This window comes from Macaca mulatta, chromosome 1, assembly GCF_049350105.2.
Source record: "Macaca mulatta isolate MMU2019108-1 chromosome 1, T2T-MMU8v2.0, whole genome shotgun sequence".
Lineage (NCBI taxonomy): Eukaryota > Metazoa > Chordata > Mammalia > Primates > Cercopithecidae > Macaca > Macaca mulatta.
In genome coordinates, this window is record NC_133406.1 from 229,678,175 (window position 1) to 229,704,737 (window position 26,563).

At 48.0% G+C, this 26,563-nt stretch overlaps 2 protein-coding genes across 7 annotated transcripts in view; one reads left to right on the forward strand and one right to left on the reverse strand.

Moving 5' to 3' along the window:
* Positions 1–21,999, forward strand: MASP2 (MBL associated serine protease 2). 3 transcript variants are annotated; one of them, XR_013407969.1, is made up of 11 exons: positions 1–407; positions 491–719; positions 876–1,053; positions 2,072–2,203; positions 2,687–4,297; positions 4,613–4,760; positions 10,055–10,173; positions 13,274–13,352; positions 17,066–17,200; positions 17,698–17,772; positions 20,869–21,999. XR_013407969.1 is itself a non-coding variant. In XM_001118827.5 (11 exons), exons 1-11 carry the CDS (start codon positions 403–405, stop codon positions 21,630–21,632), a joined length of 2,061 nt encoding a protein of 686 aa, XP_001118827.5. In that variant the 5' UTR covers positions 2–402; the 3' UTR covers positions 21,633–21,999. The 3 variants fall into 3 exon arrangements, 1 of the variants encoding a protein (XP_001118827.5); XR_013407968.1 differs by having other exon boundaries at positions 2–407; positions 4,101–4,297; positions 13,274–13,365; XM_001118827.5 differs by having other exon boundaries at positions 2–407; positions 4,101–4,297.
* TARDBP (TAR DNA binding protein) overlaps positions 17,420–26,563 on the reverse strand; it is a 19,408-nt gene continuing 10,264 nt past the window's right edge. Inside the window, exons 6-10 of one of the 4 annotated variants that reach the window (XR_013407970.1) lie at positions 25,210–26,417; positions 24,171–24,476; positions 23,296–23,394; positions 18,176–18,273; positions 17,420–17,769 (exon numbers count right to left, since the gene is read on the reverse strand). Coding sequence is in view for 1 of the 4 variants with exons in the window: in XM_015151189.3 (XP_015006675.1) it covers positions 25,887–26,417 (531 nt within the window). In the remaining 3 variants the exon portion in view is untranslated. Of the gene's footprint in view, positions 17,770–18,175; positions 18,274–23,012; positions 24,477–24,496; positions 26,418–26,563 lie in introns of those variants that run through there. The other 3 variants (XR_013407971.1, XR_013407974.1, XM_015151189.3) reach the window with 3 other exon arrangements.

Here is a 26,563-nt window from a genome sequence, read left to right on the forward strand (position 1 = left end):
GGGGTAAAATGAGCCGGGCATGGCGTTGCATACCTGTGGTCCCAGCCACCTGGGAGGCCGAGGTGGGAGGATTGCTTGAACCCGGGAAGTAGAGGCTGCAGTGAGCTATGATTGCAGCACTGCACTCAAGCCTGGGCAACAGAACAGGATCCAAAAAAAAAGAGGGGAGGGGGCAGAGCCAGGATTTGTTTCCAAGCTGTTGTTGCCTAGGTCCAACTCCTGGCTCCTGGAGCAGCCTGTCCTCCCTGCCTGGAACTCTGAGCCGGCTGGAGTCATGGAGGTGATTCCCAGAATCCCAGAGTCAGGGAGGCTGGGGGCAGGGGCAGGTCACTGGACAAACAGATCAAAGGTGAGACCAGTGTAGGGCTGCAGACCAGGCCAGGCCAGCTGGACGGGCACACCATGAGGTAGGTGGGCGCCCACAGACTCCCTGCAGGGTGTGGGGCGGGAGCACAGGCCTGGGCCCTCACCGCCCCTGCCCTGCCCGCAGGCTGCTGACCCTCCTGGGCCTGCTGTGTGGCTCGGTGGCCACCCCCTTGGGCCCGAAGTGGCCTGAACCTGTGTTTGGGCGCCTGGCATCCCCTGGCTTTCCAGGGGAGTACGCCAATGACCAGGAGCGGCGCTGGACCCTGACCGCACCCCCCGGTTACCGCCTGCGCCTCTACTTCACCCACTTTGACCTGGAGCTCTCCCACCTCTGCGAGTACGACTTCGTCAAGGTGCCGTCAGGACGGGAGGGCTGGGGTCTCTCAGGATCAGGGGGTCCCCACGGAGTAGCCAGGGTTCAGGGAGACCTGGGAGCAGGGGCCAGGCTTGGCCAGGAGGGAGATCAGGCCTGGTCTTGTCTTCCCTCCCTGTGACACCTGACCCCACAGCTGAGCTCGGGGGCCAAGGTGCTGGCCACGCTGTGTGGGCACGAGAGCACAGACACGGAGCGGGCCCCTGGCAACGACACCTTCTACTCGCTGGGCTCCAGCCTGGACATTACCTTCCGCTCCGACTACTCCAACGAGAAGCCGTTCACAGGGTTCGAGGCCTTCTACGCAGCCGAGGGTGAGCCAAGAGGGGACCTGCGACATCTCAGTCTGCGCAGCTGACTGTGGGGGTAACTCTGTCTTAGGCCAGGCAGCCCTGCCTTCAGTTTCCCCACCTCCCCCAGGGCAGGGGAGGGACCTCTGGCCTGACACCAGCTGCAATGCAAAGACCAAAACAGCCGTGACTGTGACCTCCATTCACATGGGCTGAGCGCCAACTCTGAGCCAGGGACCTGAGGACAGCATCACCTCAAGTGACACAGGGACTGGCCAGGTGCGGGGGCTCACGCCTGTAATTAAAGCACTTTAGGAGGCCGAGGCTGGCTGATCACTTGAGGTCAGGAGTTCAAGACCAGCCAGGGCGACATGGTGAAACTCCATCTCCACTAAAACTACAAAAATTAGCTGGGCGTGGTGGCATGCACCTGGAATCCCAGCTACTAGGGAGGCTGAGGCAGGATAATTGTTTGAACCCGCGAGGCGGAGGCTGTGGTGAACTGAGATCGTGCCACTGCACTCCAGCCTGGGCAACAGAGCTAGACTCCGTCTCAAAAAACAAAAAACGAAAATGATGCAGGGGCTGAGGACCCCATTTACAGCTGACAAAGTGGGGCCCTGCCAGCGGGAGCGCTGCCAGGATGTTTGATTTCAGATCTCAGTCCCTGCAGAGACCAACTGTGTGACCTCGGAGGAGTGGCTCAATTTCTCTGCTCCTTAGGAAGCGGCTACAAGGGTTCGGCACTGTAGCCCCGCCCCCTGGGTTTGATTGACTCCATCATTAGCTGGGTGGCCTTGGGCGGGACACTGAAACTCCCTCTGGTTTAACAGAGGTGATGTTTGCATCTTTCTCCCAGTGCTGCCGGGAGCTTGTAGCAACCCTAGGCCTGAAGGTGATTGGCCCCACACCAGTTCCCCACCCTAGACAGGATGAGGCCTCCTCTGAGGTCCACTCTGAGGTCATGGGTCTCCTGGGAGGAGGCCAGGCTGGATCCCTCCTCTCCCTCCTGACAGCCTGCCTGGCCCTGCCTCTCCCCCAGACATTGACGAGTGCCAGGTGGCCCCGGGAGAGGCGCCCGCCTGCGACCACCACTGCCACAACCACCTGGGTGGTTTCTACTGCTCCTGCCGTGTAGGCTACATCCTGCACCGTAACAAGCGCACCTGCTCAGGTGAGGGAGGCTGCCTGGGCCCCAGCGCACCCTGTCCTGGGATACATGGGGCTCCTCAGGGCCATTGCTGCTTTGCCCAGGGGTGCGGAGGGCCTGGGCCCTGGACACTGGGTGCTTCTAGGCCCTCCCGCCTGCAGCTCCGCTTCTCAACCCTGCTTCCCCTCCCAGCAGCCAGGCTCATTCCCAGTGCCACCCTCCCCCACCAACTGAGGCTAATTCTAACACCTCGCCGTGTACCTGGCCCCAGCTGGGTTCTGGGAACCCCTCATGTAGCCACTTCCCGCCGGGGCAGCTGTTGCCAGCTCCTGGGGTGGGAGAGTCGGGGGGATCTAGCCCTGGTTCCTTGGGACCCCATCCCTGCACCGTGGAACTGGCCAGTGCTCTGGGGCATGGGCAGCCCCACCTGCTGGCGCTGACGCTGCCTCCCCACACTTGATTTCTCCCTCTCGGTGTCTCTCCTCATTTCTCTGATCTTTTTTCCAGAGCAGAGCCTCTAGCCTCCCCTGGAGCTCCGGCCTGCCCAGCAGGTCAGAAGCCAGAGCCAGCCTGCTGGCCTCAGCTCCGGGTCGGGCTGAGATGGCTGTGCCCCAACTCTCATTCACCCCCCACGGACCCAATAATAAACCTGGCTCCACCCCACCTGCTGCTGCGTGTCTCTGGGGTGGGAGGGTCAGGAGGTGGCGGGGTGCGCTCCTCTCTGCTGTCCCTCCTCACAGCCTCATGAACCCCAGGTCTGTGGGAGCCTCCTCCATGGGGCCACAGGCTCCTTGGCCAGAAGGGCTTGCTCTCACCCCCCGTTTTGAAGATGAGGCACTGAGACCCAGAGAGTGGCAGGGCCTCGCTCACATCCAGGTCCCCCAGAGGCTGAGCCCGGAGTAATCTTGAACCACCCCCATTCAGGGTCTGGCCTGGAGGAGCCTGACCCACAGAGGAGACACCCTGGGAGGTATTCATGGAGGGAGCAGTCTGGTCCCCCCAAATCCAGGGGTGATTCCCACTCCCCCATAGGTCACTTCCATGTGGAAGGAGGCAGGTAATGTGGGGGCTCCCCACTTCCTAGAGGCCTCACAATTCGAATGCCCCCCACTGCAGCTGCGGGTGGGGTGGTGGTATGGGATGGGGACCAAGCCTTCCTTGAGGGATGGAGCCCAGCCCGATGCCCTGCCTGTGGCAGCAGCATCAGCTGTTCCAGCGAGGAAGGAGAGCGCCAGACTAAGTCATGATCACCGTTGCCTTGAACTTCCAGGAGCTGTCCCCGGGACAGGGGCCAGACCTGGCGGAAGGGGGTGATGAGAGACCCTTCTTCCGGACGGTTCCCCCAGGAACCCAGGGGGGTGGCTGGTCTTGGCTGGGTTCGGGTAGGAGACCCTTGATGAATAAACTTTGGAATCGCTGGGGTGGCTGTAGGGTAATTTGGGGGAGAGCCAAAGGGGCCCTTAGGCTCGAGGAGACGCCCTTCTTTTTTCCCGAATTCCCAGGGACCAAGGAGAGTGTCCCCTCTTCCTCCTTCCTGTGTGTCCATCCACCCCTGCCCTGTACCCCGGCAGGGCCTGGTGGAACTCAATGCTCTAGCCCCCACCCTGGGGTTGCAACTCTGGCCCAGGACACCACCACACTCTTGGGGTGTGAGCGAGGGCCCATGCACTCCATGAGGCTAAAGCCTCAAAGCAAGAGAAACCCCTTCTCTAAGTGGCCCCTCAGCCATCGGGTGGGTCGTTTGGTTTCTGGCTAGGCCTCAGGGACTGGCCGTCTGCAGGGCCCAGCCCAACCCAGGGATACAGATGTCCCAGCCACATCCCTGTCCCAGTCTCCTGCTCCCCAAGGCACCCACCCTGCTGTTGGTGCGAGGGCTGATGGAGGGCACACCAAGTCACTCCCCCGCCTTCCCTCCTTCCAGCCCTGTGCTCCGGCCAGGTCTTCGCCCAGCGGTCTGGAGAGCTCAGCAGCCCTGAATACCCACAGCCGTACCCCAAACTCTCCAGTTGTACTTACAGCATCCGCCTGGAGGAGGGGTTCAGTGTCATTCTGGACTTTGTGGAGTCCTTCGATGTGGAGACGCACCCTGAAACCCTGTGTCCCTACGACTTTCTCAAGGTCTGGCTTCTGGGGCCATCATCTTGTCCCAGATCCTCCCCCTCAGCCCAGCTGCCCCCCTACTTCCTGCAGCACGGCCCCCACCATGTTCCTGTCACCTTCAGCGACCCCCCACCTCTCCAGGTGCTGTGGGGGTCCAAGGCTGGGGCCTTCTGAGTACAAGTGTGGGAGGGAGAGCGGGGAGGGGCACCCCGATCCGTGGCCTGGGGTGGCCTCATTGGCTCTCCCTGAACTGCTGAGGAGGTGGGCTGCTTCCCTCTGGCCCAGGCCAGACCCGGGCAGCCGCTCCCCTGCTTTCATGAGCTTCTTTCTCAGATTCAAACAGACAGTGAAGAACACGGCCCGTTCTGTGGGAAGACATTGCCCCGCAGGATTGAAACAAAAAGCAACACGGTGACCATCACCTTTGTCACAGATGAGTCAGGAGACCACACAGGCTGGAAGATCCACTACACGAGCACAGGTGAGCAAGTGGGTCTCAGATCCTGGCTGGAAGCGCAGAGCTGCCTCTCTCCTGGAGTGTCAAGGAGCTGTAGAGTGTGGGGCTCATTCTGGGCCAGGACTAGGAAGAGACACCAGGTTTAGTGGTGTCTGAGGTATGAGGCAGCAGTCCTCTAAGGGGAAGCATCCGCTGTCCCTCCCTCCAGCCAGCCACCCATCCATCCTTCCACCACTCATCCTTCCAACCACCCATTCACCCATCCACTCATCCATTTACCCACCCATCCTTCTGTCCACTCATCCTTCCAACCATCCGTCAATCCACCCACCCATCCATCCTTTTGTCCACACAACCATCCACCCATTCTTCTACCTACCCATCCTATCCATCCATCCTTCTATTCAGCCATCCTTCTACCTACCCATCCTTCATCCATCCATCCATCCATCCATCCATCCATCCATCCATCCATCCATCCATCCATCCAATCCATCTGTCCATTCACTCATCCTCCTACCTATCCATTCTTCTATCATCAATCCATTCATCCTTCCAGCTATCCATCTATTCATCCACCTATCCTTCTACCCACCTATCCTTTTACCTACCCATTCTTCTATTCATCCACTATCCACCCATCCTACTACCCACTCATCCTTCTATCCACCCATCCTTTTACACATCCTTCTATCCATCCATACATACACCCATCCTTTTGTCCACCCATCCATCCATCCTTCCATCCATGTATCCATGCATCCATCCATCCTTCCAGCTATCCATATATCCACCCGCCCATCCTTTTACCTACCACTCTTATCCATCCACCCTTCCACTCATCCTTCCAGCCATCCATCTATCCATACACCCATTGTTCTACCTACTTATCCATCCATGCACCCATCCATCCATTCATCCATCCACCAATTCTTCCACCTATCCATCTATCCATCCACTCATCCTTATATCCATCCATCCATCCATCCATCCATCCATCCATCCATCCATCCTTCTGTCCATCCACCCATCCACCCATCCTTCCACCCACCTATCCTTCTGTCAACCCATCCTTCTACTCATCTACCCATCCACCCATCCTTCTACCTACACATCCTTCTATCCATCCATCCATTCATCCATCCATCCATCCATTCTTCCATCCATCCACCCACGCACCCACCCATTCTTCCATTTATCTATCCATCCATCCATCCATCCATCCATCTATCCATCCATCCATCATCCATCTATGTATTCATGCATCCATCCATCCATTCCTTCCAGATATCCATTTATCCACCCACCCATCCTTCTACTACCAATCCTACCCATCCATCCATCCACCCATTAATCCATCATTCCAGCCATCTGTCTATCCATCCACCCATTCTTCTATCCATCCATCCATCCATCCACCCACCCACCCATACTTCCAGCCATCTATCCATCCACTCATCCTTCTACCTACCCATCATTCCATCCATCCATCCATCCATCCATCCATCCACCATCCGTCCATCCACCATCCGTCCATCCACCCACCCACTTATTCTTCTCTCCACTCATCCTTCTATTCATCCGTCCATCCACCCATTCGTCTATCTACACATCCTTCTATCTGTCCACCCATCCATCCTTCTAGCTGTCCATCTATCCACCCACCCATCCTTCTACCTACCAATCCCATCCATCCATCCCTCCGTCCATCCACTCATCCATCCGACAATTTTCCCAGACATCTATCTATCCATCTGTCATCCTTCTACCTACCCAACCTTCCATTTATCCATCCATCCATCCATCCTTCTATCCATCTAATCACCCATCCATCCTTCCACCCACCTATCCTATTAATCTACCCATCTACCCTTCCTTCTACCAACATATTCATCCATCTATCCATGCATCCTTCCTTCCTTCCTTCCTTCCTTCCTTCCTTCCTTCCTTCTATCCATCCATCTACCCACCAATCCTTTCACCCACCCATCCTTATATTCATCTACCCATCCACCCATCCTTCTACCTGCACATCCTTCTATCTATCCATTCATCCATCCATCCATCTTTCCAGCTATCTATATACCCACCCATCCTTCTACTTACCAATCCTATCCATGCACCCATTCTTCTACCGACCTACCCATCCATCCATCCACCCACCCATTCTCCCAGCCATCCATCTGTCCACTCATTCTACCTACCCATCTTTCTATCCATCCATCCTTTATCCGCCCATGCACTCATTCTTCTGTCCACCCATTCTTCTATTCATCTACACATCCATCCATCCATCCATCCATCCATCCATCCATCCATCCATCCATCCACCCATCCACCCATCCATCCTTCCAGCTGTCCGTCTATCCACCCACCCATTATTCTCCCCACCAATCCTATCCATCCATCCACCCACCCATCCATTCATCCATCTACCCATTCTTCCAGCCATTCACCCACCCATCCTATCCATCCATCCTTCTTCTTCTTCTTCTTTTTTTTTTTTTTGACAGAGTCTCACTCTGTTGCCAGACTGGAGTGTAGTGGCACAATCTCAGCTCACTGCAACCTCTGCCTCCTGGATATAAGCGATTCTCCTGCCTCAGCCTCCAGAGTAGCTGGGATTACAGGCATGCGCCACCATGCCTAGCTAATTTTTGTATTTTTAGTAGAGGCAAGGTTTCACCATGTTGGCCAGGATGGTCTTGATACCTTGACCTCATGATCTGCCTGCCTTGGCCTCCCAAAGTGCTAGGATTATAGACGTGAACCACTGAGCCCAGCCCCATCAATCCATCCTTCTATACATCTACCCACCCACCCACTCATCCTTCTATCCACCCATCCTTCTAGCCATCCATTCCTCTATTCATCCAACCATCCACCCATCCTTCTACCTACACATCCTTCTATGTATCCATCCATCCATCCTTACAGCTGTCCATCTATCCACCCACCCATTCTTCTGCCTACCAATCCTATCCATCCACCCATCCATCCACCCACCCATCCATTTACCCATCCACCCATTCTTCCAGCCATTCACCTACCCACCCATCCTATCCATCTATCCATCCATCCATCCATCCATCCATCCATCCATCCACCTATCCATCCATCCTTCTATCCATCTACCTACCCACCCACCCACCCATCCTTCCATCCACCCATCCTTCTATCTATCCATTCTTCTATTCATCCAACCATCCACCCATCCTTCTACCCACACATCTTTCTATCCATCCATCCATCCTTCCAGCTATCCATCTATCCACCCACCCATCCTTCTACTTACCAATCCTATTCATCCATCCATCCATGCATCCATTCATCCATCCAGCCAGTCATTCATCTATCCATCCACCCATCTTTCTACCTACAAATCCCACTCATCCATCCATCCTTTCATCCATCCTTCCAGTCATTCATCTGTCCATCCATTCATTTTTCTACCTTACTTATCTTTCTATCCAGCCAGCCATCTATCCATCCACCCATCCTTCTGCCTACCAATCCTTCTATCCACCAATCTATTCATCCATCCATCCATCCATCCATCCACCATCCTTCCATCCACCATCATTCCATCCTATGGATGTGTACCAGGGATATGTAACGTGGAAGCCACAGTTCCAGCAGCCTCTGCTCAGTCCAGTGAGGGAACAGTCACAGAAACATAACCAGAACCCTGTGGCAAGCACAGCCTAGAGCCAAGCACTGGACAATGTGAGAGTCCAAAGGAGGACCTCACCAGACAGGGGCTAGGAGCTAGGAAGCTATCCTGGAATAGGAAATGCCAAGATTGAATTTAAAGGATAAGTGGGTATTAGACAGAGTTCTAGGTGGCAGAATAGTATGCGCAAAAGCCCCCCAGAGGCTTCACTCTTCAGGGTGTGGAGCTGTAGAAGGTGAGGTGTCGGTATGAGTTGGGGCAGGGGAAAAAGGAGGGTTGCACCAGAGCCACAACTTGAGGAGTATGCAGCCAGGATCTACACACTACCTCTCAGGACCACCCCTACTGGCCCTGGCTCTGCCCTCTGAGGCCCTGCCAGAACTGCCACCACCTCTTCCTCGTGACAGACACTCAAGTGCTAGAAGCCCTGGGCTCCCACAGGTCCACCAAGGCTATCCCTGGAGATTGATTCCTCAAGGGGAGACTTTGGGACCTGCATGGGACTGAGAGCTGCCCCAGGCCACAGGCTGGGTCAGGGGCACTCAGGTGTACCCAGCTGTCCCAGCAGCTTGGCAGAGACCACTGGGCCCTAGCAGGTGCTGGAGGGAGGAGAGGACTCAGAAACTGACCGGTGGGTTTTAAGCGGCAGCTGGGGAGCACTGAAGGCTTGGGGTGAGTGGAGGCCAGGGTTTGGGGGCCAGAGTGGAATGCAGTGTCCTGGTGGGTTGAGCACTGTGGATAGGCGCTCATGAGGGGCGGCTGTGAGGGTGAATTACAGCTCCACCAAGCACTAGCCTAGGTGCTTTGTATTTGATCTTCACAACAGCCCTGGGGCAACTATTATCATCATCACCCGCTCCCCATCTTGCAGATGAAGAAACTGAGGTTCCGAGAGGTTACACATAACCACTGGGAAATGGAGAGTTATGATTTAAACTCAGCTCCAGTCACATGTAGGTCCCAAAGCCTCCCCCGAGCTCTCTTCCTCAAAGTTACACTCTGTCTCGGTTTCGAGCGTGGCTCTGAAGTTCCTGGCATAGAGCAGACATTCTATTTATGGGGACTGCCCCATCTTCCCACATACCTGGCTTTCTCACATACCTTGGGCTCAGTCCCAGGGAAAACAAGAAACCTTAATTTGCAAAAGCACCTGAGAGTTTAATTTTGCCTTTGGTGTTAAATCTTTTTTTTTTTTTTCTGTTTTTTTTGTTTGTTTGTTTTTTGAGACGGAGTCTCGCTCTGTCGCCCAGGCTGGAGTGCAGTGGCGCGATCTCGGCTCACTGCAAGCTCCGCCTCCTGGGTTTACGCCATTCTCCTGCCTCAGCCTCCTGAGTAGCTGGGACTACAGGCGCCCGCCACCGCGCCCGGCTAATTTTTTGTATTTTTAGTAGAGACGGGGTTTCACCGTGGTCTCGATCTCCTGACCTTGTGATCCGCCCGCCTCGGCCTCCCAAAGTGCTGGGATTACAGGGGTGAGCCACCGCGCCCGGCCGGTGTTAAATCTTAAGAACCCTACCCCACGAATGGCAAACTCTCTTTACATGTTAAGTATTTCCTTTATAAACTAAGAACTTCAGACGGCTCGATTCGGACTTGGCTGCTATAGACCTCATCAAAACCAATATGCCTGATTTCCTCTGCACAGCGCAGCCTTGCCCTTATCCGATGGCGCCACCTAATGGCCACCTTTCACCTGTGCAAGCCAAATACATCCTGAAAGACAGCTTCTCCATCTTTTGCGAGCCTGGCTATGAGCTTCTGCAAGTGAGTTAAAACAAGACTAAGTACACCACGATCAAGCACGATCGCTTTGAAATGTGAACATATTTCTATCTGCAGATATGTGAAAGCAAAGTGGGAAAATCGTGTGTCAGCATGATTTCTTTTGTCTATCTTTAAATGATAAAAAGCCAAGAAATAAGTTTGCAGAGGACAAAAAGGATGGCTATGGAAAATTTGATTTTGGGAATTCTACTCTGTCGCCCAGGCTGGAGTGCAGTGGCGCGATCTCGGCTCACTGCAAGCTCCGCCTCCTGAGTTCACGCCATTCTCCTGCCTCAGCCTCCCGAGTAGCTGGGACTACAGGCGCCCGCCACCTTGTCTTTTGTGTTTTTTAGTAGAGACGGGGTTTCACCGTGTTAACCAGGATGGTCTCGATCTCCTGACCTCGTGATCCGCCCGTCTCGGCCTCCCAAAGTGCTGGGATTACAGGCGTGAGCCACCGCACCTGGCCTCTTTCTTTTTTCTTTAAACGTAACTTTAAATTTACGTAAGCGAGCCCTTTGTTTTAAAGCTACTTTGGAAAGCTGGTGATGAAAATAGGCAATTGGCCAGGCGCAGTGGCTCACACCTGTATTCCCAGCACTTTGAGAGGCCGAGGCAGGCAGATCACTTGAGGCCAGGAGTTCGAGACCAGCCTGGCTAACGTGATGAAACCCCATCTCTACTCTAATTTTGTAAAAATACAAAAATTAGCCCTGGCGTGGTGGCTCACGCCTGTAATCCCAGCACTTTGGGAGGCCGAGGCTGGCAGATCACAAGGTCAGGAGATCGAGACCATCCTGGCCAACATGGTGAAACCCCATCTCTACTAAAAATTCACACACAAAAAATTAGCCGGGCGTGGTAGTGGGCGCCTGTAGTCCCAGCTACTCGGGAGGCTGAGGCAGGAAAATGGCGTGAACCCGGGAGGTGGAGCTTGCAGTGAGCCGAGATCACGCCACTGCACTCCAGACTGGGTGACAGAGCCAGACTCCATCTCAAATAATAATAATAATAATAATAATAATAATAATAATAATAATAAATAATGATGATGATAATAATAAGAAGAAGAAGAAGAAGAAAAAGTAAAAATATAAACATTAGATGGGGTAGTAGCCCCATCTCTACTAAAAATACAAAAATTATTAGGTGGCCGGCGCCTGTAATCCTAGCTACCCAGGTGGCCGAGGCAGGAGAATCGCTTGAGCCTGGGAGGCGCAGGTTGCAGTCAGCTGAGATTGCACCACTGCACTCCAGCCTGGGTGACAGAGCGAGACTCTGTCTCAAAAAAATGCATAAAATAAAATAAAATGGGCAACTTTTCTGTTTGTCCCACACGACAGCAGCTCTTCGTAAAGTGGCTGGAACGACAGAAAGATGAGTTTGCTATCCTGTTCCATGTGCCCTGCCTAGCATCAAATTAAAGTCCTCCCCCTGGTCAAATGACCTTTCCATGAAACAACTCCTGGGCCCACAAAAAGGTAGACAGGCCTGGGAAATAGTGTATTCTGCAAAGTTATAAATAGTGATCACTGTTAAGGGAGGAGTATAATTTCAAAAAATGCTTAGCATGTTGCTTTAGGGGCACAGGTAAGAAATTAACACGTCCTCTTTATGTTCTTCAAAATTGTCACTGAATCCCAGTGGTAAGAAGTAATAACATTGGAATGATAACTAACTATGCAATCCACAGTCCTGTGGAGGGTCAAAAAAAAAAAAAAAAAAGTGAGACACTTTTCCCACCTTGCAAACTTCTTGGGCGGGCTCTTTTCCACAGCTCCTTGGACCACAAACCTCTTTAGTTTCTGACTTAACACAAGAAGTCCTGAAATCCTTTGAAGCACAAGGTTTCTGCCAAAGCCATCGTCTTTTATTTTAATGTTTGATTTTAGAAACACATTATCTCAGCAAGTCAAAAAATGACACTGGCAGTGAAAGCTGGTGGACAGCACACAGACGAAACTCACAAAAGAATTCTTAGGAGCCCTCCTCCAGCTAATGGCTACAGGCTAGACAGATACACAGACATACTTGCAAGTCTTATCACACCTGCTTTTTCAAACTTGTCACCACAGCTCTCTGTTGTTTTTTTTTTTTTTCTTTTTGGACAGGGTCTCACTTTGTCACGCAGGTTGGAGGGCAGGGGTGCGATATCATGGCCCACCACAGCCTTGACCTCTCAGGCTCAAGCAATCTCTCACCCCAGCCTCCCAAGTAGCTGGGACTACAGGCGAGCACCAACATGCCCGGCTAATTTTTGTCTTTTTTGTAGAGGTGGGGGGGGGGTCTCACTACGTTGCCCAGGCTGGTCTCGAACTTCTGAGCTCAAGCAGTCCTCCCACCTTGGTTGGCCTCCTAATGTGCTGGGATCACAGGCGTGAACCACTGTGCCTGGCCCTCTGTCACTTTATATAAAGAAATGGTGGAACATCAGATACAGAAATGTTGAGATATGATGATGATGACGATGATTTGAGACAGGGTCTCACTCTGTCACCCAGGCTGGAGTGCAGTGTTGCAATATCAGCTCACTGCAACCCCCGCCTCACACGTTCAAGCAATTCTCCTGCCTCAACCTCCTGAGGAGCAGGGATTACAGGTGCACTCCACCACGCCAGGCTAAATTTTTGTATTTTTTAGTAGAGACGGGGTTTCACCATGGTGGCCAGGCTGGTCTTGAACTCCTGGCCTCAAGTGATCCACCTGCCTTGGTCTCCAGGTGTGCTGGGATTACAGGCATGAGCCACCACACCCGGCTGAGATCTGATATGTTTTTGTATTACAGTGAAAAACAAACAAACAAACAAAAGAATCATAAATTGCTGCAAAGTTTCCATCTGATTCATAAAATGCCAATACCTGTTGAACAATGAAATACATAACCTAGGTGGCATAGATGTGCACTGAGGCGGTGAGGCAGTGCGTCCATGTGCCAGGTCCCCTCAACCCCAGCACATGCAGATACTGGTCATGTGCGATGCCACCCGCTTTGGGAGTACCTCGTAAAACACTAGAATAGGAAGTACTGTGAGAGCACAGCTTTGGGGAGTGATTTTATGATATACACAAGGAAATTAATATATTCTGAATTCTTCTTCAGGGTCACTTGCCCCTGAAATCATTTGCCGCAGTTTGTCAGAAAGACGGATCTTGGGACCAGCCAATGCCCTCGTGCAGCAGTACGGTCATGTGGTGACTACAACCCCCATAACCGCCCGGAACTCCCTCTGTTGCTAACTGTTGCTGCTTCTATTGCTTCTCTGGTTTTCTGTTTCTTTCTTTTCTTTTTCTTCTTCTTCTTTTTTTTTTTTTTTTTTTTTTTGAGATAGGGTCTTGCTCTGTTGCCCAGACTAGAGTGCAGTGGTGTGATCTTGGCTCACTGCAACTTCTGTCTCCCAGGCTTAAGCAATCCTCCTGCCTCAACCTCCTGAGTAGCTGGGACTACAGGTGCCTGACACCACGCCTGGCTAATTTTTGTATTGTTTGTAGAGACAGAGTTTTACCATGTTGCCCAGGCTGGTCTCGAACTCCTGACCTCAAGTGATCCGCCCGTCTCAGCCTCCCAAAGTGCCAAGATTACAGGTGTGAGCCACTGTGCCTGGATCCTTGGTTTTTTAATGATCCGTTTATCAGCACTTGAATTTCAAATTTGCTTCTTTTCTCCCATCTCTCAGTGCACTCTTAGAGGTTAAAACAACCAACCTACTAGGGAAGGGATATGCTTAAAAAAGCATGTTCTTTGACAAGTTGTTTTTTGTTTTTTGTTTTTTCTGAGACAGGGTCTTACTCTGTTGACCAGGTTGGAGTACAGTGGTGTGATCTCGGATCACGCAACCTCTGCCTCCTGGGTTCAAGCGATTCTCCCACGTCAGGCTCCCCAGGAGCTGGGAGGCACTACCAGCACATGCCACTATGCCAGGCTAATTTTTGTATTTTTTTGGTAGAGATGGGGGTTTCACCATGTTGGCCAGGCTGATCTTGAACTCCTGACCTCAGGTGATCTGCCCACCTTAGCCTCCCAAAGTGTGAGTACATGTCTGTGTGTGTGTGTGTGTTTGAGATGGAGTCTCACTCTGTCACCCAGGCTGGAGTGCAGGGGCAATCTCAGCTCATTGCAACCTCTGCCTCCCACATTCAAAAGATTCTCGTGCCTCAGCCTCCTGAGTAGCTAGGATTACAGGCACATGCCACCACACCCCGCAAATTTTTGTATTTTTTTGGTAGAGATGAGGTTTCACCATGTTGGCCAGGCTGGTCTCGAACTCCTGACCTCAAGTGATCCACCTGCCTCAGGCTCCCAAAGTGTGTTCTTTGACAATATTTTTTTTTTTGGAGACGGAGTCTTGCTCTGTAGCCCAGGCTGGGGTGCAGTGGTGCAATCTTGGCTCACTGCAACCTCCACCTCCTGGGTTTAAGCAATTCTCCTGCCTCAGCTTCCTAAGTAGCTGGAACTACAGGCACACGCCACCACACCTGGATAATTTTTTGTATTTTAGTAGAGACGGTGTTTCACCGTGTTGCCCAAGCTGGTTTGAACTCCTGAGCTCAGGCAATCCGTCTGCCTCGGCCTCCCAAAGCACTAGGATTACAGGCATGAGCCACAGTGCCTGGCCTGACAATATTTTTCTAAGTATAAAAATAATAATATTCATGGTAGAAGATGGAAGATAGAAAATACAGAAAATTATGAACATCTTAATGCCCATAATGCCACCATATGCAAGTATAATCATTACTTTTTTTTTGTTTGTTTGTTTGTTTTTTTGAGATGGAGTCTTGCTCTGTCGCCCAGGCTGGAGTGCAGTGGCGCGATCTCAGCTCACTGCAAGCTCCGCCTCCCAGGTTCACGCCATTCTCCTGCCTCAGCCTCCTGAGTAGCTGGGACTATAGGCGCCCGCCACCACACCCGGCTAATTTTTTTTTTGTATTTTAGTAGAGACGGGGTTTCACCGTGTTAGCCAGGATGGTCTCGATCTCCTGACCTCGTGATCCGCCCGTCTCGGCCTCCCAAAGTGCTGGGATTACAGGCTTGAGCCACCGCGCCCGGCCTAATCATTACTTTGTTTATGTTTATTTATATTTTATTTTTTGAGACGGAGTCTCGTTCTGTTGCCCAGGCTGGAGTGGAGTGGTGCCATCTAGACTCACTGCAAGCTCCTCCTGCTGGGTTCAAGCAATTATTCTGCCTCAGCCTCCTGAGTAGCTGGGATTACAGGCGCCTGTCACCAAGCCCAGCTAATTTTTGTATTTTTAGTAGAGACGAGGTTTCACCACGTTGGCCAGGCTGGTCTTGAACTGCTGACTTCAAGTGATCCACCTGCTTCAGCCTCCCAAAGTGTTGGGATTACAGGCGTGAGCCACCGCGACCAGCCAGTTTTGTTTTGTTTTTTTTTAAACAGGGTCTCATTCTGTCGCCCAGGCTGGAGTGCAGTGGCACAGTCTCGGCTCACTGAAACCACCTCCTCTGGGGTTCAAGCGATTCTCCTGCTTCAGCTTCCCCAGTAGCTGGGATTAGAGGTGCCTGCCACCACAACCCGTAATTTTTTAATTTTAATAGAGGTGGTTTCACCATGTTGCCCAGGCTTGTCTCGCACTCGTAATCTCAAGTGATCCACCCACCTTGGCCTCCCAAAGTGCTGAGATTACAGGTGTGAGCCACCAGGCCCAGCCTAATCGTTACTCTTTTGGCGTGTGTCCCTCCAATTACACACAATTCACACATGTGAGCAAGTATATACTACTGTATGTAGAAAGGGGGGTAATTTTATGTGGTAATACACACACCCCAAACTGGGATAATGATGTACATTACCATTTTGTGAACTAAAAATCATGTATTTTTTTCTTGGAGACAGGGTCTTGCCCTGTCGCCCAGGCTGGAGTGCAGTGGCTTAATCATAGCTCATATGACACACCCTCAAACTCCTGGGCTCAAGTGATCCTCCTGTCTCAGCCTCCTAAGTAGCTCGGACTATAGGCACGTGCCACATACCCAGCTCCTTTTAAATTTTTGCTAGAGATGGGGTCTCACTATGTTGCCCAGGCTGCCCTGGCCTAAGTGCTGGGATTACAGGTGTGAGCCACCATGCCCAGTGAGCTTTAGAAAGACTTCCAAGTCTTTCTCAATACTTCAACTTATTAAAAGGATCAGAAGAATAAGCTGAATTTTTTGTTTTGGAGACAAGGTCTCTATCACCCAGGCTGTAGTGCAGTGGTATGATCATAGCTCACTACAACCTCATCCTCCCAGGCTCAAGCGATCCTCCTGCTTCAGCCTCCAGAATAGCTGAGACCATACCACCAAGCCCAGCCAATTTACCTTTAGTAGACAGGGTTTTGCTGTTGCCCAGGCTGGTCTTGAACTCCTGGTCTCAAGTGACCTTCCCACCTTGGCCTCCCAAAATGCTGATTACAGGTTTGAACCACCAAGCCTGGGTCCTCCAATCTTAACTGTCGCGTCCTTTTCTACCCTTATTGCCTTGTGAATTGCAAGCTTTTACATCCAACCAGCCTGTGCCGTGTCGCGTGCTATTCTGCTGCAGACCTTTCTTATATTGACGTGAGGGTGCTAAGGAGCTCCGGTGGTTTCAAATTCCCTTTCTCCAGGAAAGGTAGCACCTCTTCCTCCGCATGGACCACTCCCCCCCAGTTCAGCCATTTAGTTACCTTCCCCCTCAGCCTCCCAATAATTGGGACAAAAGGCACGTGCCACCATGCTCGACTTTTTAATCTCTTGTAGAGAGGGGGTCTTGCCGTGTTGCCCAGGCTGGTCTCAAACTCCTGGGCTCAAGGGATTTGCCTGCCTCAGTCTCCCAAAGGTGCTTCTCCAGACCTTTGGAAAGTTAGCATTGAAATGATCAATGCATTCCTCCCTCCCATGCTTCTTTCTTAGTTGTTGACTGTGGCCCTCCTGATGATCTACCCAGTGGCCGAGTGGAGTACATCACAGGTCCTGAAGTGACCACCTACAAAGCTGTGATTCAGTACAGCTGTGAAGAGACCTTCTACACAATGAAAGTGAATGATGGTATGCATATCGTTCAAAGTTGGGGGTGGGCAATACTTGGAACTTAAGCCCCCATGGTCTGAAAATAAACTTTAACCAACATTTTTGGCTAAGGCTAGACAAAAGATTAAAAGTCACTTCTCCCATCCGCTAAGTGAAATATTATAGCTAAAGTGACTTTAATGTCAATTTGCAAAAATCTGAAAACGGATCTAGTAAATGACTACTACAAACACACAATATATTCCAAATGGTTTAATTTAACAAGTCAAAACCTTATCATTAAGCACTTGAGATCTTGATACATATTCAAGTTACACATCTAAAAGGTTTCCACTTTGCAAGCAAACATGGTAATGCAGAGACCTCCTATTTATGGAATCATATAAAATGGTTCTTCAGACACCTCTATTTCCCACGGATGCTCAAGAATCGACATTTTTCAAGGGGGTATTCAAGCAAATGACAACCATCTTAAACATGCAGTTAAACATTTTTGCTTTTCCAATGATTTGCAGGTAAATATGTGTGTGAGGCTGATGGATTCTGGACGAGCTCCAAAGGAGAAAGATCACCGCCAGTCTGTGAGCCTGGTAATGGACACATTTATACAAGAGATTGGTAATTGATGGAAAGTAGAACTGGGTAGGAGGCAGTAAGGAGAGCTTTAGCTGTGGTAGGCAGAAATGTAACTTCAGCACTTGGCTCTTAGGCTAAGTTATTTCCAAATAGTATGTTCTCATTACCCCCTTTCCATATAGAGAGGTTGTTAGGTGCTGACTGCATCAGTCATTTATTTTTGACCTTATAACTAGGCAAGCATAAAAAATTAAATGATTTTTAGGCCAGGGGTGGCTCATGCCTGTAATCCCAGCACTTTGGGAGGCCGAGGCAGGTGGGTCACCTGAGGCTGGGAGTTTGAGACCACGCTGACCAGCATGGAGAAATCCCGTCTCTACTAAAAATACAAAATTAGCCGGGCGTAGTGGTACATGCCTGTAATCCCAGCTACTTGAGAGGCTGAAGCAGGAGAATCGCTTGAACCCGGGAGGTAGAGGTTGCAATGAGCTGAGATCGCACCATTATACTCCAGTCTGGGCAACAGTAGTGATATTCCGTATCAAAAAAAAAAAAAAAAAAGGATTTTTAAAATTATCTTGAACAATTTATACATTTATAAAAACGAGTTCTTCTGATGAGTCACTATTCTATGTTAAAAGGCTATTAAAACCCAAAGCTAATAATTTCCCGAAGCAATTGTTTTCAACATCTAGTTTTTAAACATCAATGCAATCTACCTTTTAATAGCGCTTTTTAAATTTTTTTAAACCAGAATTGGCTCCAAAGATAATAGTTGAGTAGAATGATTTTTTTTTTTTTTGAGAGGGAGTCTCGCTCTGTCGCCAGGTTGGAGTGCAGTGGTGCAATCTCGGCTCACTGCAACCTCCCCCTCTGTAGAATTATTAAAAAAAAAAATAAATCGAGGCCGAGCGCGGTGGCTCACGCCTGTAATCCCAGCACTTTGGGAGGCTGAGGCGGGTGGATCACGAGGTCAGGAGATTGAGACCATCCTGGCCAACATGGTGAAACCCCGTCTCTACTTAAAAAAAAAAAAAAATTAGCCAGGCGTGGTGGCGGGCGCCTGTAGTCCCAGCTACTCAGGAGGCTGAGGCAGGAGAATGGCGGGAACCCGGGAGACGGAGCTTGCAGTGAGCCAAGATCTCGCCACTGCACTCCAGCCTGGGCAACAGAGCCACACAGTGTCTTAGAAAAAAAAAAAAAAAAGCACTTTGGGAGGCTGAGGCGGGCGGATCACGAGGCCAGGAGACCGAGACCAGTCTGGCTAACACGGTGAAACCCCATCTCTATTAAAAATACAAAAAATTAGCTGGGCGCGGTGGCGGGCGCCTGTAGTCCCAGCTACTCGGGAGACTGAGGCAGGAGAATGGCGTGAATCCGGGAAGCGGAGCTTGCAGTGAGCCGAGATTGTGCCATCGCACTCCAGCCTGGGTGAGACTCATCTCAAAAAAAAAAAAAAAAAAAAAAAACAAAAAACCAGAAAGATAATAATATATTAATTACCAAAATCAGAAAGATAATAATACATTAATTACCCTTGTGTTATGTAGCTCAGGTTTTTTTTTGTTTTTTTTTTTTAAAAGACGGAGTCGCTCTGTCGCCCAGGCTGGAGTGCAGTGGCGCGATCTCGGCTCACTGCAAGCTCCGCCTCCCGGGTTCACACCATTCTGCCTCAGCCTCCCCAGTAGCTGGGACTACAGGCGCCTGCCGCCACTCCCGGCTAATTTTTTTGTATTTTTGTAAAGATGGGGTTTCACTGTGTTAGCCAGGATGGTCTTGATCTCCTGACCTCGTGATCCACCCGCCTCAGCCTCCCAAAGTGCTGGGATTACAGGCGTGAACCATCGCGCCTGGCCCAGTCTAGGTTTTAATGCAAGTGCACTACCTCAATAGGGAACATATGCTACATTAATGGGTGTATTTAATTTGCAATAAAGATACAAAACCTAGTTTGGAAGAATCAACTAGACCAAAAATATATTTCTGGAACCTGCAGGGTCCTAGCCACAAATGCAACATTCTAATGTCTAAAACATTTGTATGTTCAAAGGTAAAAGTAATTTTGCAAAGATACTGACTTTAGTTCTTGCTTTCCTAGGATTACATAAATCCCCATTTTACAAGTAGGAAAACAGAAACAGTGAAAGGTTATGTCCTTCTAATTCCTATGCACATCATCCAATCCATCTGCTCAGACAATGCCTGCTTGTCCTGTTAATTTTCCTTTTTTTTTTTTTGAGATGGAGTTTTGCTCTTGTAGCCCAGGCTAGAGTGCAGTGATATGACTTGGCTCACTGCAACCTCTGCCTCCCAGGTTCAAGCAATTCTCCTGCCTCAGCCTCCCGAATAGCTGGGATTACAGGTGCCCACCACCATGCCCGGTTAATTTTTGTATATGTAGTAGAGACAGCATCTCACCATGTTGGCCAGGCTGGTCTCAAACTCCTGACCTCAGGTGATCCACCCACCTCAGCCTTCCTAAGTGCTGGGATTACAGGTGTGACACTGCATCCAGCCAATTTCCCCATCTTTTTAAAATTTTTTTGAGACAGTCTTGCTCTGTCGCCCAGCCTAGAGTGCAGTGGAGCGATCTCGACTCACTGCAAGCTTCGCCTCCCAGGTTCCCGCCATTCTCCTGCCTCAGCCTCCCGAATAGCTGGGACTACAGGCATCTGCCACCACACCCGGCTCACTTTCTGTATTTTTAGTAGAGATGGGATTTCACCATGTTAGCTAGGATGGTCTTGATCTCCTGACCTCGTGATTAGCCTGCCTTGGCCTCCCAAAGTGCTGGGATTACAGGCATGAGCCACCATGCCCTGCCTTCCCAATCTTATAGACCAAATTATTTTAGCAAAACAAAATAACTTCTAAAAGTCAGTTTTCACTAATCTCATTTTCTGAGCTAAGAAATACCAAAAGGTTTTATCAGGTGTTTGAACTGCGATGTTTTAAAATAGCCTCACTTGCCTGTATAGGTGGTCACCCACCAACTCATGTAATGTAACTTTTGGTTGACATCGAATACATACTTGAAAGTGGTCATAATTTAAGAAAAACATGACTGACATTTTACAAAGGCTCTCTACCTATCTGCTTTTTTCCCTCAGTTTGTGGACTATCAGCCCGTACAACAGGAGGGCGTATATATGGAGGGCAAAAGGCAAAACCTGGTGATTTTCCTTGGCAAGTCCTGATATTAGGTGGAAGCACAGCAGCAGGTGCACTTTTATATGACAACTGGGTCCTCACAGCTGCTCATGCCATATATGAGCAAAAACATGATGCATCCTCCCTGGACATTCGATTGGGCGCCCTGAAGAGACTATCGCCTCATTATACACAAGCCTGGGCTGAAGCTGTTTTTATACATGAAGGTTATACTCATGATGCTGGCTTTGACAATGACATAGCACTGATTAAATTGAATAACAAAGTTGTAATCAATAGCAACATCACGCCTATTTGTCTGCCAAGAAAAGAAGCTGAATCCTTTATGAGGACAGATGACATTGGAACTGCATCTGGATGGGGATTAACCCAAAGAGGCCTTCTTGCTAGAAATCTAATGTATGTCGACATACCAATTGTTGACCATCAAAAATGTACTGCTGCATATGAAAAGCCACCCTATTCAGGGGGAAGTGTAACTGCTAACATGCTTTGCGCTGGCTTAGAAAGTGGGGGCAAGGACAGCTGCAGAGGTGACAGCGGAGGGGCACTGGTGTTTCTAGATAATGAAACACAGAGGTGGTTTGTGGGAGGAATAGTGTCCTGGGGTTCCATGAATTGTGGGGAAGCAGGTCAGTACGGAGTCTATACAAAAGTCATTAACTATATTCCCTGGATCAAGAACATAATTAGTAATTTTTAATTCGCATGTCTGCAGTCAGTCAAGGATTCCTCATTTTTAGAAATGCCTGTGAAGACCTTGGCAGCAACGTGACCTGAGAAGCATTAATCATTACTATGAACATGGCAGTTGTTGCTCCACCCAAAAAACAGACTCCAGGTGAGACTGCTGTCATTTCTCCACTTACCAGTTTAATTCCAACCTTACCCACTGACTCAAGGGGACATAAGCTACGAGTGATAGTCACCTTTGCCAACCCAATGTAATGTGACTGCTCAAATTACATTTTGTTACTTTAAAAGGCCAGTCTCTTTTCATACTGGCTGTTGGCATTTCTGTAAACTGCCTGTCCATGGTCTTTGACTGTTTTTAAACTTGTTCTTATTGATCTCTGTAAGTGCTTTATATATTATAGCAGTATTGATTCAAGGATAACCTTGAATCTTTTGGGGTAGGTAGGCTGGAAACACAATACTTCAGCCCAGGTACCGACTAAAATTTCCATGTTAAAAACCAATACCACAAATTGGTGGGATACAATTATTCACTTATCAAATTGTCAGACAAAAGGAACGTGAATAGTAGTACTATTTCATATTGTTAAAGACAACATAAACTTCCCAAAGGACTATTTGGCAATACATTTTAAGCAAGACCAGGCATGTTCAGGGAGAGTGGCAGGCCATAGACTGGCAATACATTTCAAAAGCCCTTAAAAAGCATGCATAATCTTCGACTTAGCAATTTCAATGCTAAGAATTTATTTTAGCAGTAAGGATATTCCCAGCAATTGGAAATAACCTGAATAATGTTCAAATTCAGAAGACTGAATCAAAACGTGGCATTTCCACAAGATGAAAAATGGCATTAGAAATAAGTGGTGACGTTATAGATAAATCTGTAATTTTTTCCCCTTTACAATGAACATGAAATACTTGGGCACAGTGATGCCTAACAAGAGCACAGATCACACAACAGTTGAGTCAAGTACAGAACACTAATACACAGTTAGGAGCTACTTTGCTTGTACTCAACAACAAAATCATTCTTACTATTACACATTATCTCTTGGATTACGGAGTAGTTCCTACTTTTTCCTACTAAGGACAAAACTTAAGTGCTGATTTAACCTTAAAAATCTCATTTCATTTTAGCTGGCTATTCCTTCCTAAAAGGTTTGAATAGCTAACATTCAAGTTTTTCAGTCTAACAGTTAACATTCCATGTAAAAGTTTACCGTGAGTCTTGGCCTCATTGCATATAAAGTATAAAGTACAACTTCTTGAGACTCAATTTTTATTTTCTTTTTTTAGACTCAATTTTTAAAGGTAACTTTCCAGCATCTGTATGTCACATATAAAAAGAAATCGTGTTTTTCCAGTAAGACTCCAGACACTAAACTGTGGTGTCAAAAAAATTTTTTATTTAGCTGGTTCAAAAAATTTTTTAGAATGAATGCATTTAGATGACCAAATAGATTTTTAAAAACAAATCTTTGCCAAATAGTTTAAGTACTTCTAAACTTCAAAATCTTTTTAGGGTAAAATAAATACCCGTATCTATGCAGTACCATAAACATGTTAATAAAAGGCTACTCAACATTGAAAGCCTTCTAAGACCAGTAACTGAAATTTACACAAGTGTAAAGAAGGGATTAAACCATGCCGTCGACAAGTTAACTTACCCCTGGGCTTCTTGAAGGCTTGTCAGTTTAGTCTTTGGAGGTCCCCGAGTACCATTTTAAGTGTTACCATGTTACTGCTGCTGAGTAATAGTGCAAGTGCTAAAATGCAAAATTCAGATGGTACAGGGTTTGGAAATCATGCAGATTTAGATGCAGATTAAAAAAAAAATTAAAACAACTCAAGATCCCTTTACAGAGGAAACCAAATAACGAAACAATGTGGCGATTACAAGTCTACAGGATGACTTCATTTATAAATGTTTAAAACACGTAACTTGCAAAATGACAAACCTATTTATCATAATCTAATTAGGTAAGGGCATTAACTACTAACACAACAAATGTCGCATTCTTCCAACTATAGAAAATGAGCTCAACTCTCACAGAATTAGTTACAAAAAAGTACAACAGAGAATCAATGTTATTGCTTTTACATACTTAACAATGCATTGTGAGAGTCTGAGTTTTGTAAGTGATTTTATTCAACTTTATTCAATGTTACCACATTCCCCCACCTCCTGGAGGACGAAGCCCATTCCACTTAACACTTCCAGACAGACAACCCACCCTAATTCTTAAAGCTATCAGGCCTCTTAATGGATTTCAGGCACAAGATAATTTGTGGTTTCTTCTACTTTATCCCTATTGCAATTAATTCCACTTTTCAAATCTCAAACTAGGAAGGTACTGATACTCCCTTTTCAATTGATATGCTTTGCTACAAAGCATTAGAAAATAATCAACATTTTGCCCACTCTCCCAAATAATCTTTTTAGAAGGAATGATTTCCCAATGGAGATTTATACAGGCCATGTAAATAGAACATCACCCAAATGCACAGAGGCACTAAGAAAAAGCCGGAGGGTACTGCTTACCATTTTAGGTGCGGTCACCCAGACTTATTCAAAACTAGATTTCAAAAGAAAAAAAAACAAAAACAAAAAACAAAAACAAAACAAAAAAAAAACTTTTCACTTTGGCCAATGCAAGAACAAATACCAATTAAGTCTGGGTATCAGGTGTCAATGCATGACAGGTGATGAATCCATTTGACTTGAGACAACTTTTCAAATAAGTTTATTTGAAGCAAAATAAACTACTGCCAAGAAACTTTATGAAAGTTCCATCTCAAAAGGGTCAAAAAAGGGGAATTAACTGCTATGAATTCTTTGCATTCAGGGCTGCAAAACAAAGACACATATTATTTAAATCAGTTTTATTTAAGAATTTCCAACAATGACAACTCTTATAAAAAGCATCCAAGCACAGGACACAGAACTGCAGCAAACAGCATTCTTATGGGTAGCTAACAGACATTAGAACTTCCACCCTTCTTTGAGACACCTGAGCTCACTGGTGAACTCTGCTTCAAGTCCTCCTGCAAAGCACACCACAAGCTCAGTCCATGTTCTCAGCCCATCAGCTTCAGTTCACATTGCCACACTTACATATCAGTAACAGAAGAGAACACACACCATACAGCATTCACAGCAGTTGACAAAGGGGTAGGGGGAGTACAAGTATCATTTCACTTAACACATTCAACTAATGTGGGTTATCTAAGAACAAAAACTCACTTAAAGTCTTCCAACAGATGTGGATGTCCTTTGAATGCAAAAAACATTCGTACATTATTTGCTATCATTGCTCTCTGCACACTCTCTCACCAAAGCCACAGGATTGAGAGACACATCTCGCCAAGTTAAAAAATATCCATTATGCACCACCAAGTCTCTGCACGCGCTCTCTCCTTTTCTCGCTCATACTAGCCTTTCATGCCTCGGCACCACCATCAATCCCACACAAGGTTTCAAAAGTTCAAACAGCCTTCTGGTTCCATATCACAGCCTTGCGTTCATAGCGTTGATACGACTCCATGAAATAAAGAGTAGCGGATAAAAATGGGACACCCACCGTCAAAGACGCGGCCTGTGATGCGTGATGACGAATTCTTGAATGAGAAAGCATGTAGACAGAAGTATTCCTATGGCAGAATATTTACAGCACTACTTTCAATGAAGTGCTTCTTCCATAAACATTTGAAATGAGATGAACTGCAGAGATTAAATGAAGGCTTCATATTGTACTTTTGTATATGAGGGGAGACAAGTGTTAAAAAACAAAACAAAAGAACCAAACACTGTGACACCATGATCTCCTAAAAGGAGATTTTCTTAAGGAAAAAAATCCATATGGTGGGGTTCAAATTAAAACAAGGGGTAAAGAATGTAGTTCTAATCAATGGTTTCCATTTTGAACATGCAAAGAATTCACTTGACAAGTCCAGGGATAAAATATTACAGGAGAAACCTTTTGATATCAATTGTAGTGTGTTGGTTTACCAATCAGGCAAACAGCAGTTCACTTTCAACCACTCAATATTTCAACCTTTCATGTAACAAAACTTATAAAATTCCTTTAGCTCTTCCTTTTTCTAAAGAAAAATGTCAAAAATACTGCTGAATATACTCCACACTGAACAAACCAATTTTGAAAATTCTTAGTACATACGTATTTTACAATATACTTACCATGAGTTTAGAAAAATTTGAATTCCCACCATTCTATACCACCAACCACAACCCCACTGCCTACATTCCCCAGCCAGAAGACTTAGAATCCATGCTTGAGCCAAAGCCTCCATTAAAACCACTGCCCGACCCTGCATTTGATGCTGATCCCCAACCAATTGCTGCACCAGAATTAGAACCACTATAAGAGTTATTTCCAGAACCGAAGGCCTGGTTTGGCTCCCTCTGCATGTTGCCTTGGCTTTGGTTATTACCCGATGGGCCTGACTGGTTCTGCTGGCTGGCTAACATGCCCATCATACCCCAACTGCTCTGTAGTGCTGCCTGGGCAGCAGCCATCATGGCTGGATTAATGCTGAATGCACCAAAGTTCATCCCACCACCCATATTACTACCTTGATTGTTTCCCAAACCAGCTCCACCCCCTCTGCTATTACCAAATCCACCCTGATTCCCAAAGCCACCTGGATTACCACCAAATCTTCCACTTCTTTCTAACTGTCTATTGCTATTGTGCTTAGGTTCGGCATTGGATATATGAACGCTGATTCCTTTAATGATCAAGTCCTCTCCACAAAGAGACTGCGCAATCTATAAGAAATAAGGGATGTAAACAAAGAAGATTAAACCATTGATTCATACATTTAAAGTAGCAACAAAACTTAGATTACAAGCATTAATTTATCTAAAGCCAGAGGAAAAATAAGCAATGACTGCTCATTTCATTTAAACCCCCA

Excerpts from the sequence above, each read along its gene's own strand:
- MASP2 (XM_001118827.5), top strand. Across the intron at positions 13,353-17,065 it reads GCCAATGCCCTCGTGCAGCA|TTGTTGACTGTGGCCCTCCT; the intron begins GTACGGTCATGT and ends CTTCTTTCTTAG. Across the intron at positions 17,773-20,868 it reads ACCGCCAGTCTGTGAGCCTG|TTTGTGGACTATCAGCCCGT; the intron begins GTAATGGACACA and ends TTTTTCCCTCAG.